General features: G+C 43.5%; 1 protein-coding gene across 1 annotated transcript; it reads left to right on the top strand.

Moving 5' to 3' along the window:
- The first annotated feature begins 7,134 nt into the window (after positions 1 to 7,134).
- LOC127000799 (elongation factor 1-alpha-like) lies at positions 7,135 to 13,004 on the top strand. Its single transcript, XM_050864856.1, has 3 exons — positions 7,135 to 7,298; positions 11,262 to 12,045; positions 12,228 to 13,004. The coding sequence occupies exons 2-3, from the start codon at positions 11,293 to 11,295 to the stop codon at positions 12,858 to 12,860; spliced, it is 1,386 nt and encodes a 461-aa protein (XP_050720813.1). The 5' UTR covers positions 7,135 to 7,298; positions 11,262 to 11,292; the 3' UTR covers positions 12,861 to 13,004.
- The last annotated feature ends 3,372 nt before the right edge of the window (positions 13,005 to 16,376 follow it).

Here is a 16,376-nt window from a genome sequence, read left to right as displayed (position 1 = left end):
AGGAGGAGGAGGAGGAGAAAGAAAGAGGGAGAGAGCTAAGAGAAAGAATCATTGCCTCACATTTTTAACATTCGAGAGAGAGAGAGAGAGAGAGAGAGAGAGAGAGAGAGGGAGAGGAGCAGGAAGGGAGAAGGGAGTGAGTCACGGGGTAGCGGTCGTGACGTCATCAATCTTACAGGCTGACACCTTACCGCGATGCACCTCACAGCTCACAACGCTCCTTTAATCCTCAAATACGCCATAAAATCACGAAATCCGTCAACAACTCTCACTAACTCGATTCAAACTTCCCAGACATACGATAAATGGGAGTTTTTACTAGCAAATATGGGTTTGAGGAAGAACAACCACCATCACATCTTCTAACCGTGTTTTTAGGCCCTGGAAATATACCTCGTCCTTAAATACGTAAATATTAATGACTATATCGATTTGTGTTTCCCGGATATATGATAGAAGGCAGCCTTTAATACCAAATATAGATCATAACATTGCCGCCACCATTACCACCTGCTGACCATGTTTACAAACCACGCCGTGTACCGCAAATTACTCCATTCTGCCTATGATGCTGTTTGCCAGTGCTCGTGGTGCCTCCCTCCCTGAGTGCATGACGCAGCATCAGCACTCAGCACCCAAGACAGCACCACAGACAGGCAGCCACGTGGTCCACCGTGGCCCACGTGTTGCTCTGAGATGCGGCATGGTTGGCACCCCTGACCCACCCGAATATCTGTGAAGCCCGCCCAGCTTACACGTTTCTGCCCTCGTTCTACCCATCAGCCCTTCTTGCCCTCCATTATATATCTCATCTTCCTTCTCAGCTTTCTCTTGTTCCCCCTGGTTAGATGGTTTATACAGTTTGGTTGTTAAATGGAAAATGCAGCTCCAGTTTCAAGATTGTCGTATTTTCCCGCTTCTGTTGTCATTATTTTCCTTCCTCTCCCTCCCCCTCCATTATTTCCTCTCGTTACCTTCCTCAACTTTCTTCTTTTCCTCTTGGTTGGATGATCCATACTAGTGGGTGGACTGTAAAAGGAAAAATTAGCTTCACTTTCAATGTTATCGTATCCACATGTTTCTGCTCTCATTATTTTCCTTCATCTCCCTTTCTCTCCATTATTTCATCTCGTTTTCCTCATCGACGTTCTCCTTTTCCTCCTGGTTGGATGATTCATATTATTGGGTGGACTGTTAAAATTAAAATCTAGCAGGACTTTCAAGGATATCGTGTTCACTTTGCTTTGATCAGTTGTCTTTATTTTCCTCCTCCTCTCCCTCCATTATTTCGTCTCGTTTTCCTCCTCAACGTTCTCCTTTTCCTCCTGGTTGGATGGTAATGTATAGCTGTGTAGACTGTTAAAGGGAAAATATAGCTTCAGCTTCAAGGTTATCGTATGCACCTGCTCTTCCTGTCATCCTCAGTGTAAATATTGATGTACGTTAACCTCTTCGCTTCTCATTCTTCATATATTTGATTTATTTTTACTATATAGGTTTTCTGGTTAATGATTCACGGTGTACTGTAAGATTAAAGGTCAGAGTCGCTATATGTAAAGTGAGGTAGCGTCAAGACAGTCTGGTTGAGGAGTATTTACGTGAAAATCTGCCATCTCTCTCTCTCTCAGTCTCTCTCTCTCTCTCTCTCTCTCTGTGTGACGTTTTTGCTCTGTTGTCCCTTGAATTGCCATATCTCCCTTTTTCTCCTTCCTCATTTCTCCCTTTTCCTCCTCCTCTTCCTCCTCCTCCTTCCTTTCCTGCCTTTCATCTTCGTTTCTTCCTCTTCCTCCCTTTCCTTTTCTTTCTCTTGTTTTTCGTTCTCATTTTAATATTAATTGCCAAACCGTAATTTCTAAGCATAATCAAGAGAGAGAGAGAGAGAGAGAGAGAGAGAGAGAATCTTCTTCCTTTCGAATATTTTGACATTTACAATTTCCTCTCTGTAGTTCCTCCTCCTCCTCCTCTTCCTCTCTTCCTCTTCCTCCTCCTTATCTCCTCCTCCTCCAGCATCTCATTCACTCTTCCTTGTTCTTCCTCCTCCTCCTCCTCCTCCTTCAACTCATTCACTCTTCCTTGTTCTTCCTCCTCCTCCTCCTCCTCTTCCTCACACTTATTCATTCTTCTAGTTTCCCTACGTGTGTGTGTGTGTGTGTATGTGTGTGTTGAGGGTCGAGGAGGAAGAAGAGGAGGAAGAGGAGAAATCAGACTGGTATTTCTTCTCTCCCTCCCTTTCCTTCCTCCCTTCCTCTCCACTCCTCCTCCTCCTCCTCCTCCTCCTCTTCCCCTTCTTCTTTATTTCTTTATCATCATTTTGCGTCACCGGGAAATCCCTTAATCCTACCCAAAAGGAATTTAGACATTATCACAATCCCCGTTATCATTATTGTTATTATTATTATTATTATTATTATTATTATTATTATTATTAGAGATGATGGTATTATTTGGCTATCAGTTATTTAATTACCAAGTGTTATCATCATTATTGCTATTTCTACATAAAAAAACAATGACTATTAATAACAGCTACAACTACTACTACTACTACTACTACTACTACTACTACTTCTACTATATATAATCCCAAGACTACCACCACCACCCTCATTACTACTACTACTACTAATACTAATACTAATACTTATTACTAATACTACGTGACTCATCCTTGCTTTCAGGAATAACGTCACACTCGAGACCCGTAAGACAGACAGACAGAAACAGACGAAATTAAATTAAACCAAAGGAAAGAACGAAGGACTGACGAAGGCTTGATAAGTAGGCTGTCCTTTGACCTGACCTACTTTGACCTTCATAGTTCCTTTTGACCACGTTAAGAAAAATATAACAGTAAAAATCATCGTTGAGTTACATTGTAGAATGATACATCTGTTCGCATTTTGAATCTTCATTACATGTAGTTAATATATAATGTCTGATCATGGAAAGTAGAAATAGAAGGGAAGGGAAAAGTAAAAGCGAAAGAGGAAGAGAAATGACATGGATTGATGATGATGGGAAAGGAGATGAAGGAGGAGGAGGAGGAGGGAAATAAGGACACGAAAGATAAAAGAGCACAGATTGACAATGAAGGAAATGAGATGGACGGGAATAACTAGGAAAAGGAGGAGGAGGAGGAAACAAAGAAAGGAAAAGGAACACGAGAAAGAAAATAAGTTGTAGAGGATTAGGAAAAAGATTAAAGATATAGGAAGAGGAAATAAAGGGAGGAGGGAAGAGGAGGAGGAATATAATTGGAGTATAAGTAAAAACGGGAAATAGAAGGAGGACAATTACGAAAAGGAAGTAAAGAAGAAAGAAAACGAAGGGGACGATTAGGACAAGGAAAACATAACAAGATAAGAAGAGGAAACAAGAGGAAGAAGAAATAGGAGAAAAAGGAATATAGGCGTGGGAGGAGGAGGAGGAGGAGGAGGAGAAGGATGGAAAAGAGGATGAGGAGACTGAGGAATAGAAAGATAGATGAAGTTGACGAATGGAAGAATAAGTAAAAAAAGGTGTGTGTGTGTGTGTGTGTGTGTGTGTGTGTGTGTGTGTGTGTGTGTGTGTGTTGCGCAATAATCAGAAGAGACACATCTATCGATCGAAGTCTTAGTTGCACAATGTGGCGTCGGTCGCGGAACAAAACCAGTCAGCCACCCAACCAACCAACCAGCTGACTCACACACGTAGTAATAGTAGTAGTAGTAGTAGTAATCCATTCATATTCACTCGCACTGTTTCAAATTTCCTTATTCTAGCATTTATAGTCTTTTATTCACCTTATTTCACTTATACTTTATTTACTTTCGTTTTATCCATCACTTTCCCATCTATCCATCTATCTATATCTATCTACTTATTTATCTACCAACTTGCCTGTCTACCTATTTAACTATCTATCTATCTATCTATCTATCTATCTATTATATGTATTCTTTCATTTATCTCTTAATTTCTTCGTTCATCTCTCTATACACCTTTTGATCTATCTATTTATCTGTGCGTCTATCTATTCATGTATCTATCTAGCTTTTTGTCTGGACGCTGCGAAACCCAAAGTATTCCTATGGTTAAGTTCTAAAACCAATACTAATATTAACTATAACAAATACAGGCAGTTACCCCTCTTCTTTTCAGTTGGTAGGCCTGTTTCTCCCTTATTCCCTCTCATTATTTGCATGGGGAGATAACTAGCTTGACTGACGCCACACTGACCTCTTGACCACTCTTCTCAAATTTCTCTTATCGGAGCAGTGTTTACGGGGTTTTCTTTTTTTTATCCTTCTTTTGTTTTCCTTGAGCTGCATCCTTTACTGTTAAGAAATGGAGCCTTACAACAATATATTTCCTGCCTCTCAAACTCACCTCGCATCCCTTACAACAACTCTATATTACTTTGTCATCGTTGTAATCATAAAACTAAACAATATGAGGCAACATCCTTCCTCTCGGGTCGATAATTGGGTACCTGGGGAAACCTGTGGATGGTAAACTGTGATAACCTGGATGTCACACCTGCCCTGTCTCCCTGGGTGATGGGTTTCCATGTTACAGAGATGAGCACAGAGGCCACGCGCAGCTACAGCATAATAAGCATATGCCTCAACTTTACGTAACACCACAGTGGGTTGCAGGGCATGTCTTTGAGCTAAATTGCTTTTAAGGCATACGGGATTTTTAACTCGTCGAAATTGAGAGAAGAGGTTGTTGAGGTTAGATTGGACGTCGGAGAAGAGGTTAAGGGGTTGGGGAGAAAGTTGTAGAATGTAAGGGTTGTGGAGGAGGTTGTGGAGTTAAAGGAAAAGGTTGTAGAGGTTGAGGATCAGAGGTCGGAGGAGGTTGTGGAGGTCGAGAAGACGGTGGGTTTGAGGAGTAGGTTGTGGGGTTGAGAAGGAGGTTGTGGGGGTCGAAGAAGAGGTTGTGGGGTTGAGGAGGAGGTTGTTGGGGTCGAAGAAGAGGTTGTGGGGTTGAGGAGGAGGAGGTTATAGAAGTCAAAGAATGAAAACGGTTTGCTGTTTAAGAAGTCTGATAATTTTTTTTTTTAATTTAGTGTTAGTGTGATATGATTCCACACATATAGCTTATCAGTTGTAAAATACCTTGTTGCATTTTGTTTTATATCAATATTTATTTAACTTTATATATACACGTGTGAAGTATTTTATTCTACCTTTCAGTTCTACACGAAAAAATAAACGCCTTTTTGAACTTATTTATCTAGCTACACACATAAACTTTTCCTCTCTCTCTCTCTCTGCACTCCTTTCTGATCTTATCTATCTAGCTATATACGTAACATTTCCTCTCTCTCTCTCTCTCTCTCTCTCTCTCTCTCTCTCTCTCTCTCTCTCTCTCTCTCTCTTATCTCCACATACACACATCATTTGAGCTCACGTTTAAGTGCTTCAAGAGAGGATTGAATTCCCTTTTGTGGACATTTAAATCCTTTCCTTTGTCTCGTTAGGTTTGTTTATAGGCCTGCATTGTGGGATTATTAAATGTCCTCGTTGCTTGTGGAGTTGCAGCATAGCTAATAATTATGATACACGCGAAATAATTCTTTAATATTGGATCATCTCGTGACATTAGAATTAATTACTGATATTCATATTTGAAATTGAGACAGCGAGGGCATCGAGTGTTTTTATTAATTATTATTATTATTATTATTATTATTATTATTATTATTATTATTATTAGAAGTAGTAGTAGTAGTAGTAATAGCAGTAGTAGTAATAGTAGTAGTAGTAGTAGTAGTAGTAGTAGTAGTAGTACGTAGTATGATGATGTTGTTGTTGTTGTTTTGTTGTTCTTGTTCTGATCCTCCTCCTCCTCCTCCTCCTCCTCCTATTTATCATCATTACTCACTCCCTTTTTCTCGGTAACATGTAGGAAGCAGGAGAAAGGAAGGAAAAGAGGGAGAAAAAGAAAAGAAGGAAAAATAGTGTGTGTGTGTGTGTGTGTGTGTACGAAGCCCAGAAGACCCCAAAGAAAAAAAAAAAATCGATATAACATGCCATAGGATATACCATCACATCCCTCAACTTCACGCCATTATTTCTTTCCCTTCCACTTCATTCCACATCCTCTCTCGCGAACTGGAGAATGAGGGAACGAATCAGTTAATAAGGTGAAGGATATAAATTAATCTTAGAGGTGTAATTAATGTGGCAATGGTTTATTTTGATCGTTAAACTGAGGTGGTGGTGATGGTGGTGAGGGGATGCAGTGTTGCCATATCTTAATCTTGTTTTCCTCACTGGTGGTGGATGTGGTGGTGATGGTGTTGGTGATGGTATGGGTGACCGCTATATAGACTGGTGTTGTGGCTACTGTATTTTCCTTCTTTTTTTTCTCTATTTCCGTTCCAGTTTAAGGATGAAATTTTTGATGTACTTATTTTATATTGACGTCATTGTACCATATTGTTATTGTATGTGTTATGTGTATCTGTCTGTTTCTCTGTCTATATGTATGTATGTATAATTTTTCTCGGCTTCTCTTGTCTGTCTGTATGTGTGTATGAATCATTTCTGGTCTTGTCTTGGTAAAACAACGAACACAGACTCACACTATATATTTTATTTAACAAGGTGTCATCTCCATTGTAGTATTATAACAGTGTGTTTGGAAGGTTCAGTTTGTTTTGCTTCTTTCTCATGTTGTGAAGGATAATTAATCAGCAGATGCTCCTCCCTTCCCCTTCCCTTCATTCGCCTTATTCCTTGCTCATCCCCATCCCTTCTCCCCATCCCCTGAGGCCTATTAGGGGGGTGAAGGATGGGGGACGGAAAGGGGAGGATGGGGAGGGAAGGGGTGATCAAGATAAGGGATGAAACTACTACTGCAATTATTATTATGTATATCCATCTCACTCAACAGTTCGATTTTGTTATTCCGTTTCTCGTTTCTTCAGCGTCTAGACTACCGTTACCGCTGCCGCACTGAAGCTGTTATTCGTTATTTACGGGTTTATGAAGCGATGTTTAGCGTATTGTGAAGGCATTGATTTCTATACACCCTTGCGCCACGTTGTCTTATAAGCGCACCGTAAGAAAAGCGAAATTCCCGCGTGTTTCGGAACCCTGGGAGTCTGCGCGCACACATGATCCCAACAGCCAATCAGAGCAGCGAATAGCCGTGACGTAGCGCAGGGGACCAATGAGGAGGCTCCGTGGATGTGACGTCACAGGGCCCGACGACCAATGGAAGGAGCGACGGAGGCTATATAGTAGTGACCTCCCCGAGCCTCCGTCCTTTCCGTCGTGTCCAGTCGACGCAGGCCTGTTGCCGAGGTAAGCTTGTGCTCTTCCAGTGGTTTTGAGCGGGTTTGGGCTGGAATTATGTGCTGGAACGTGTGCCAAGGAGTGCCAGGGTGTCGCAGAGGAGTGCCATGCTTCGGGGGAGGAGGGAAATAGCCGCGGCGGGGGTTAAAATGAGGAAAACGTGGGTGAGCATAATGCCGGCTGTCACCCGCCCGCGCCTCATGGTTGCCAGCCGGTCACATGCCGCTCGCCCCGCCGCCTCAGCCTACAGCCTCACCACCTGGGATTCCTGTCTAAAACTCGTGTTAGCGTGTGTTGTGATCGTGTTCTGGCCTTGGTGTTCTCTGGATGGGGCTGTGTGGGGCGCGGGGCGGGGTGGGGCGGGGGTCTTGGTGTCTGGGTGTCTGGTACCATGCCGCCATTACACCTGGGATTCCTGTCTTAAAGTTGTGTTAGCGTGTTGTGATCGTGTTCCGGCCTTAGTGTTTACTGGAAGGGGTTATGTGGGGCGCGGGGCCAGGTGGGGCGGGGGTCTGATTGTCTCGATGTCTGACTAGCTGGGAACCTGACGCCATTACACCATTAAACAGAAAGCGCTGGCACATGGGTCGTGTTATAGTGTTATTTTACTATTCCCGGATATTGGGTCTGTAGTTAGGTTTTGGCACTCTTGGGGGGCTGGCGGGGCGGGGCCGGGGCTGTCTGGCTGGCTGGGGACTCGCCGCCATTAAACCTTCCGACAGGGCGGGCACATGGCTCGTGTTTGCAGCTCAAGTACATCCTCTGGGGCTTACTTATCTCGTCCATGAGCTTTTAATCTTGAAAATGCGTCTGGGATTCACCTCGTACCTCGTTGCAGCCCACCATATGTTGCTTGGAATGGGTTCGATGTGGTTGCGGGCGGGCGCATGTTCCAGTATGGGGAATCCGTATAGCCGCACAGTAGCTCATATCAATATTTTGTGAGGTTTTTGGACAGCGTGGGGTTGGGATATGAGTAGTGGGTTTATAGTGGGGGACTTTGTGTTCGGGGAGTAAAGTGTGGGAAGGGAAGGCTGAGGTGTGGAGTAGAGTTCGGAAGGGTTGGTAATACTGTGAGGAAGGGGCCGGCGGCGGTGGTGTGGGTTGTGGTGCTAATGGGGCCGCATGGGTGATGGGGTGATGAAGGGGAGAATAAATAGTGGTAAGGAGTCATATAAGGGTGATGGTGGTAGGGGTGGTTACTTATATAAGAAAAATGGAGGTATAGTTTTTTCCTCCATTCTAGACTTCATATAGATTACGACAGGCCTATTTCCTGCCCGTACTCTTGTGGTATTTTTTCTTTCTTAGTAATATTCTTCGATCTTGCGCAAGGCGAGGTGTGTGAGAAGGGTGGGAAGCAACCATGTGCTCAACGAACAAAAAAAGGTACCGGCTTAAGACATTTCCAACCCCATATATATAAAGAAAGTCATAGCACAAGGCATGGGAACGTAATGGAGGCTGGAAATGTTAATAGCGGTGCCTTAAAGCATGGTGTAATGGAGGTGGTATGTGGTGGTGGTGGCGGTGTGGTATGACGTGGGGGTTGGGGTGGGGGGGTGACTAGACGAGCCGCCATCTTGTGCTGTGGCTCGCTGGCTGGCTGGCTGGCTGGCTCACTCGCTCTACGGCTGCAGGGAGGGAGAGAGGAAGGGAGACAGGGAGAAGTAGAGGGTGAGAGGTGCAGGAAGGGAGGGGAGAGATTGACACAAGGGAGGAAGCAAAATTTAGCTTTCCTTACCGTGTTTCTTTAAATTTTTTTCTTTATTTTATCTTGGTATTATCGATTAGTTCTTGGATGGCGAGGGAAGATCATGGGGGCTTTCAAAGAAGTGGTGGTTTAGCAATAGTGAGGAAGAAAAAAAGTTGTGGGGGATGAAAGATCTACATACGGAGTGATATTTGTGTGGTGAAGAAGAAAAAACTGAAGAAAATCTGAAGGAAGGAGGAAAGATCGTAATTGGTGAAAAGTATAGGAAATGCAATGCTTAGAAAAGACGGTGTTTGATGTGGAAGGAGGAAGAGAAGGAAAGTGGTGGGAAAGAAAGACCGATATAAGAGGAAGCGAGATTATTGGTGATGGTGAGGAATGATGAGAGGAAAGATGATTGCTGGTGAGAAAAGGGAAGAGCAAAGAGGAGGAAAGATAATTACGGGTGAAGAACAGCGAAGACAGGGGGAAAGGAGAAAGCGAAGAGAATAACAAGGAAAGTTCTAAGAAAGGGGAAGACTAAGCTTGCTGGGAAGAAACGAAAAGGAAAGAGGAGGAAGAGCGGCGTGGCTGACATGGTGTTGCCGGGCGGAGAGAGCGGTGGGAAGGAGAGAGATTCTGAACCCACAAAGGGACAAGCAAAGGGTCTTGACTCCCGGGTTTTGCTTTTGAGGGATTCCGAAACTTTAAAGGGGAAACGAAAGCGAATCAAGGGTATTTGGACTTCGGTGTGAAATATGGTTGTTAAATTTTTCCATGTGACATCCAAGGGAGAGTGGACACAAAGAAAGGGGAAGGAAATGGTGAATAGGTTACTCAGCTGTGATTCTAGTAAAGTTCCCTTATATACAGTGCAAGAATTATGTAACTAGGTGGGCGTGTGGGTAGGAGAGGGGGTACGTCTTGAAATAGCTAGGTTACCCCCCCATCCCCCCTCCTCCTCCCCATCCCAATCTCCCAATCCCCACCTTACTATTGTAGGAGAATAGATGAGCATTTGTGGGGATTGGATGTGTGAGATAGGAGTTATATCTGCCCATTAGTATCAGGGTCTTGTGACATATGGGAGGTTGTGATGGGTATTTTCTCTAGATTTTAATTTAATATCTTGATAACCGTTAATAGATCAGTAGCCAGTTTTATTAGTGCTAATCACCTATTTTTACCAGCTGACAGGGAACCATATGGTGGGAAGATGTCAGTGAAGTTGGCATTTGTTTGGAGGGTTTTGTCATTTTTGTTCATTGTTGCTGACAGGGAACCATATGGTGGGAAGATGTTGGTGAAGTTGGCATTTGTTCGGAGGGTTTTGAGTCATTTTTGTTCATTGATAATCTTTTTTGAGTTATTACGCTGGTTAACTGTTTTTCATGTTAGTCTTTATTGGGCTTTATATTAGGACTATAAGGTTAGTACAAGTTTCTCTAAGATTAGTACAACCTTTCCTCTTGTTTGTAGTCTTGCTTGTTTAAAAACGTGATTAATTTGGAGATTCTTAAAGGTGTTGACAGTATTGTGACCTCAATTAAATACCCTCGAGGTGATAGGTTTAACAGGTGTAGTGGAGTTTACCTTGGAACAATATGAAAAAATGCAAGATTAGTGTCCTTGTAAGTTTTTGTGGGTAAATAGGCTAGGTGACTTCTTTGAACTGGTTTGTAAAGATTTGACCTTGAGATAATGATTTGGAGTAAAACCAGCTGTGATAAAATTAAAGTTCATGGGTAAAAGTTTCAATATTGATCTCCGTTCAGCCAATCAATACGTAGCATGGAACTGTGAAAATGTCGGCTGGTTAGTTGGTTGCCAAGGTTCCATTCAAATTACCTTGATGTTACATGCACCACCAAGGTTGTAATCATATCAAGCAATCAATAACAGATGACACCAGGAGAGAGGGTTGGTAGATAAGGCTGCCAACACCAGGAGGGAGGGTTGGTAGATTAGGCTCTTGATGTCTGGGGAGCTTCCTGGTCTGCTTAAAATTTATCTTCATTGAACGTCTATAGACGATGGGTAGATTTTAGTCTAAAGGTGTCAAAAAGGTTAAATATTAGCAGACTTCCACAAATGAATCCTCCTGTAATCGTGCAAGTAGTGACTCTAGTAAGGAGACGGCACTGACATTTCCTTGGTTGGATATAGGTCAGCGAGGACTTTTAATTACTGGACAGTAAGGCAACTGCTCTTGTAGGTAGTCATAAGGCTTCAGTGCATGTGTAAGGAGCATCTCTTAACCTTTCCTCCTCTTCCCGCAGAGAGCAAAGACCGCAGTGAACCTCATCCAACATGGGCAAGGAGAAGATCCACATTTCCATCGTGGTGGTGGGCCACGTAGATTCTGGGAAATCAACCACCACCGGCCACCTCATCTACAAGTGTGGCGGCATTGACAAGAGAACCATTGAGAAGTTCGAGAAGGAGTCCTCCGAGATGGGCAAGGGCTCTTTCAAGTACGCGTGGGTGCTGGACAAGCTGAAGGCCGAGCGTGAGCGTGGCATCACCATCGACATCGCTCTGTGGAAGTTCGAGACCAACAGGTTCTACGTGACCATCATCGACGCCCCCGGCCATCGTGACTTCATCAAGAACATGATCACGGGCACGTCCCAGGCTGACTGCGCCGTGCTGATCGTGGCAGCCGGTACGGGAGAGTTCGAGGCCGGCATCTCCAAGAACGGGCAGACCCGCGAGCACGTGCTGCTGTGCTTCACGCTGGGAGTCAAGCAGCTCATCGTGGCTGTCAACAAGATGGACAGCACTGAGCCCAAGTACTCCGAGGCCAGGTTCAACGAGATCAAGAAGGAACTCACCGCCTACGTCAAGAAGGTCGGCTACAACCCAACTATCGTGCCCATCCTGCCCATCTCCGGCTTCAACGGCGACAACATGCTCGAGAGGTCTGACAACATGCCCTGGTGGACGAAGGCCAAGATTGAGCGCAAGAGTGGCTCCTACGAGTTCACTACTCTCTTCGACGCCCTCGACAACATCGAACCACCAAGCAGACCCGTCGACAAGCCCCTCCGCCTTCCCCTCCAGGTGAGACTGAGCAATTGTGCCTCAAAGCATGACTGCTTTAACAGATCTGTCATTTTAATTTTGTCTTGGAATGAGATGTCATTGTCAGGTCTTTGATATAACTGCTTTATTACTGTGTAATGGGTAGGTTAAGTAAGGTTTTATCTGTTGGAACGTTTTGTTGACTTTTCTTTACCCTGCAGGACGTGTACAAGATCGGCGGCATTGGCACAGTGCCCGTGGGCCGTGTGGAGACTGGCATCCTGAAGCCCGGCATGGTGGTGAACTTTGCCCCCACCGGCCCCACCACTGAGGTGAAGTCTGTGGAGATGCACCACGAGGCGCTGACCGAGGCTGTGCCCGGCGACAACGTTGGCTTCAACGTGAAGAACGTGGCCGTCAAGGACCTGAAGCGTGGCTTTGTGGCCTCTGACTCCAAGAACGACCCTGCCAGGGAGGCTGGTGACTTCACCGCCCAGGTGATCGTGCTGAACCACCCCGGCCAGATCCAGGCTGGCTACTCACCAGTGCTGGATTGCCACACTGCTCACATTGCCTGCAAGTTCGCTGAGCTTATCCAGAAGATCGACAGGCGTACCGGCAAGGAGATCGAGGCCAACCCCAAGCACATCAAGTCTGGCGACTCGTGCATCGTGAAGATGGTTCCCAGCAAGCCCATGTGCGTGGAGACCTTCCAGAAGTACGCTCCTCTGGGCCGCTTCGCCGTGCGTGACATGAAGCAGACCGTGGCCGTGGGTGTCATCAAGGAGGTGAACAAGAAGGAAGGCGGCGGCAAGACCACCAAGGCTGCTGAGAAGGCCCTCAAGAAGAAGTAGTAACCAGCATCTTAGAGACATTGATAGGTTTACTGTGTTATCTAGTCTTTAAGATGTATGGTTTTTATAAGAATAAAACTGAATGAAAGAACGGTGTTCTTCTCAACTGGCTTGTTTGAGGGAAAATAAACTTAATTTGTACAATATTCTTTCAATTATGTTTTATTCCAGGGCTTAGATAGGGCGTGGGGCATTCGAGGTGATGAGATTAAGGTGTGCATACAACTTATCTAGGAGCAATTCCATATTTACTCATTCATGTTTACTCACTGGTATCAGGGATGGCTTGAACACTGCAGGAAACATTCCACATTGTCACTCGCTAACAATTTCCTTTGTTCTATAGTGTAGTGAGAAGTATCCTCTGGTTTCTTTTCTGCATGTGTGCCTTCATGTAGCTGAAAGATATTAATGGGTTATATTGGTGTCTCCATATCCATCCATTGAATCTGAATAATTCACTCCATTCCGCACGTTCTTTCATTCTCCAAGGTGGTGGTGGGGCATGGGTGTTGTGCTGCTGTTAAAGACCTTGGTGGATGCAGCTGGGGTGTGGTTGTTAGATGTATGGGGGCTGGGCATGGCAACTATGGAAAAGAATGGTACTGGCTGGTTAGATGGGGCTTGGGTTGTGCAGTACTGGTATGGAGTTTAAGGATGGGTGTTTGTAGTTTGTAGGGGCAGACACTGAATGGAGTTAATGTTAGCTTGGGTTCAGTTTAACACGATTGGAACACTACAGCAAAACTAACGCAGACGAGTAGCATCCAGTTGAAGATGTGAGATGGGAAGCATTGACCCTGGCGTGTGTTGGGGCCTATGGTTTATGGGGGTTATATAAGCATCTTGGGGGTTGGGTTTTTGGGCGAGTTTATTCTTCTAGGTGCACTACATGGGTGGTGGTGGGGGCAACATTTCTGACATTGTGAGGGAAGAGACTACCATTGTTATCAAGATCTAGGGGAAGAAAATCCACAATGTTCTCCAAACTTTACCCTTTCAATAACTTAACAGCCTTCCTCGAAAATATTTAGGATTGTAAGGAGTAAGAATTTCACCTAACTAGCAATTACCAGGGAAAATAACCATCTCAATCTTAAATATATGAAGTTCAAGAGCAAGAGATCGCTTTCCATTCACCTTCCTTTTTCCATACACCCTCTTCCATACATCTTATTATTTCCATACGCTTTTACATACTTTCTCTTTCCAAACTTCTTACATACACCCTCTTCCATACCTTCTCTTTCCATACATTCTCTTTCCATACACCGTCTTATATAGGTACTTTCTCTTTCCATATATACTTCCATTCTCTTTCCATATATACTTCTTCCATTCTCTTTCCATACACCCTCTTCCATACTTTGTTTCCATACTCTTTCCATACACTCTCATCCATACTTTATCTTTCCATACTCTTTCCATACACTCTTCCATACTCTCTCTAGACACCTTCCTCTTCCCATACACCATCTTCCATACTTTCTCTTTCCATTCACCTAATTCCTCTGAGGTCAATCCAGGAACATCAGGGTTTATCAGGCCCAAGGATGGAGATGTTCAGGCCCCACCAGGTTACCTATAAAGAGATGGGCTGCTTGAATTACCATCATAGTTAACTCAACCCCGCGCATGACCAGACAGTGGAAGCTGGAGATATATTCACATGCTGCAAGACTAAAGGAGCAGTATAGATGCGTTGGGTAAAAAAAATATTGATTGATTTAGTTTATCGTTGCAAGTAAACAGCAAAGGAGAAGGGAGGAACATGCCATCTCAACCCCCAGGCAGTACAGAAAAAATAAATAAAAAGAAAGAAAAAATTGAAGTTGAAATTGCCCTCTATTGCCCACACGATTTTTTATATTTTTTTTATATATATGGGCAGTGTTTTGCTTGCTTTTTTTCTCATTATGCCTTTTTCTTTGCCCTTGAGCTGCCTCCTTAATTTGCTGTAAAAATATAAAAATGTACTCGATCCTCACTCTCAGTCTCACAATCCCAATACCAAGGAAAGCTGTCCCAAAGACTAATCATATAATTTGAGCTGTCCCTTCTGACCCCGGAAGAAAAACAATCATGGGATGGACTCAGACTTTGGGACTCAGCATTTGCACAGTCAAGGCTTTCGTATGAGTTTTGGGCATTTCCAGGAGTAGTTTTGTGACCCTGGTGGTAATTTGACCCTTCTTCTGTACTATGAACCTCAAGAAGCACTCATTAGAATCCGACTGACCCCGTCCTTGGCCTTTAGAAATAGATGATGTGAGAGAAAATTAAGCGAAAGTGTCTTATATATAAATACCGATCTAATTGTCATCGCTCAGTGTGGCCAGATCGAGTTCTGTAGTGATAGCATGCAGGGATTCTAATATAAAAAGCTTCTCTCATGGATTGTTATTACTTAGCCTCTGCTTTCTAAATATGTTGTTGTATCGATCCATACCTAAATAAATAAAGCCGTCGAAGACTAGATTTTTTTTTATGGCTATTTTCATTTCCCGTGGAGTCCATTGGAGGTCTCACCATTGGTCTACAGCAGATGACAAAGAATGAAGGCAATATAAGGCAATAGGCTCCAAGTCCAAGATCTAAATAAATAACGATCTTGCCCAAATCAGTCTCATAGTTTAGGCAATGAATTCTTGACTCATCCACAAAAAATACGCACGCTAGGTATTGCATTAAATATAGTTATGTATAATGTGATTGATTGATATAGTTTATTGTTGCAAGTAAACAACAAAGTGTGATTATACAACAAAGGATACATGTGGAAATAGCACCAGGAAACTAAAAAGAGACAATTGGTAAGGGGACAATTATTAAGAGCTAGAAAATAAAGGCCTCGATTTAGTCAGGGGAGCAGACATAAGGGAGTGAACATATGAACTGCAATCTAGGGGCAAATGCAAAATACTCACTAAAGCATGCATATATTAGTTGAATGCTGACATAATTTATTAGGTTACGTGTTGTATAATCTAGCTGTGCCATATATACATGCATGCTATATTTGAAAGCTGACTTGCTGCACAATATAATCACTGACATTCTCTTTGTCCTGTATTTTAGAATGATCCTCTCCATTTCAGTTAATCACACACAGTTGGTGGAAGAGAAGGAAGATTGGGGCAAGCATATAGTTTTGTGCAAGGTCAGTGAATTTCCCTTACCAACAATATTGCAGAATCTTCAGTGCGTATCATCAAAGATTTTACTCAGAAAAGGTAAGTGTGAAGCAGCTTTTGTATTACATGGTGAAAACAGAAGCTGGAGGTGTTAGAATTGGGTCAGAACTTGATTACATTATTTCATGGTCAATCTAAACCACATGTACAAGCCTGGCTACATTCCATCATTACCTACGTACACCTTCATTACTTTTGTCTGTTATTTTGGGAGGCTTATATAATTACTGAGAGAGAGAGAGAGAGAGAGAGAGAGGGAGGGTCACATTTTCTTTTCTCTATGTGGCTTATCCTCCTTCGCAATCTGTATGGTATGCAAACA

This window comes from Eriocheir sinensis, chromosome 19 (assembly GCF_024679095.1).
Source record: "Eriocheir sinensis breed Jianghai 21 chromosome 19, ASM2467909v1, whole genome shotgun sequence".
NCBI lineage: Eukaryota > Metazoa > Arthropoda > Malacostraca > Decapoda > Varunidae > Eriocheir > Eriocheir sinensis.
Note: the sequence above shows the minus strand (reverse complement) of the source record. Positions and strands in the feature narration are given on the sequence as shown.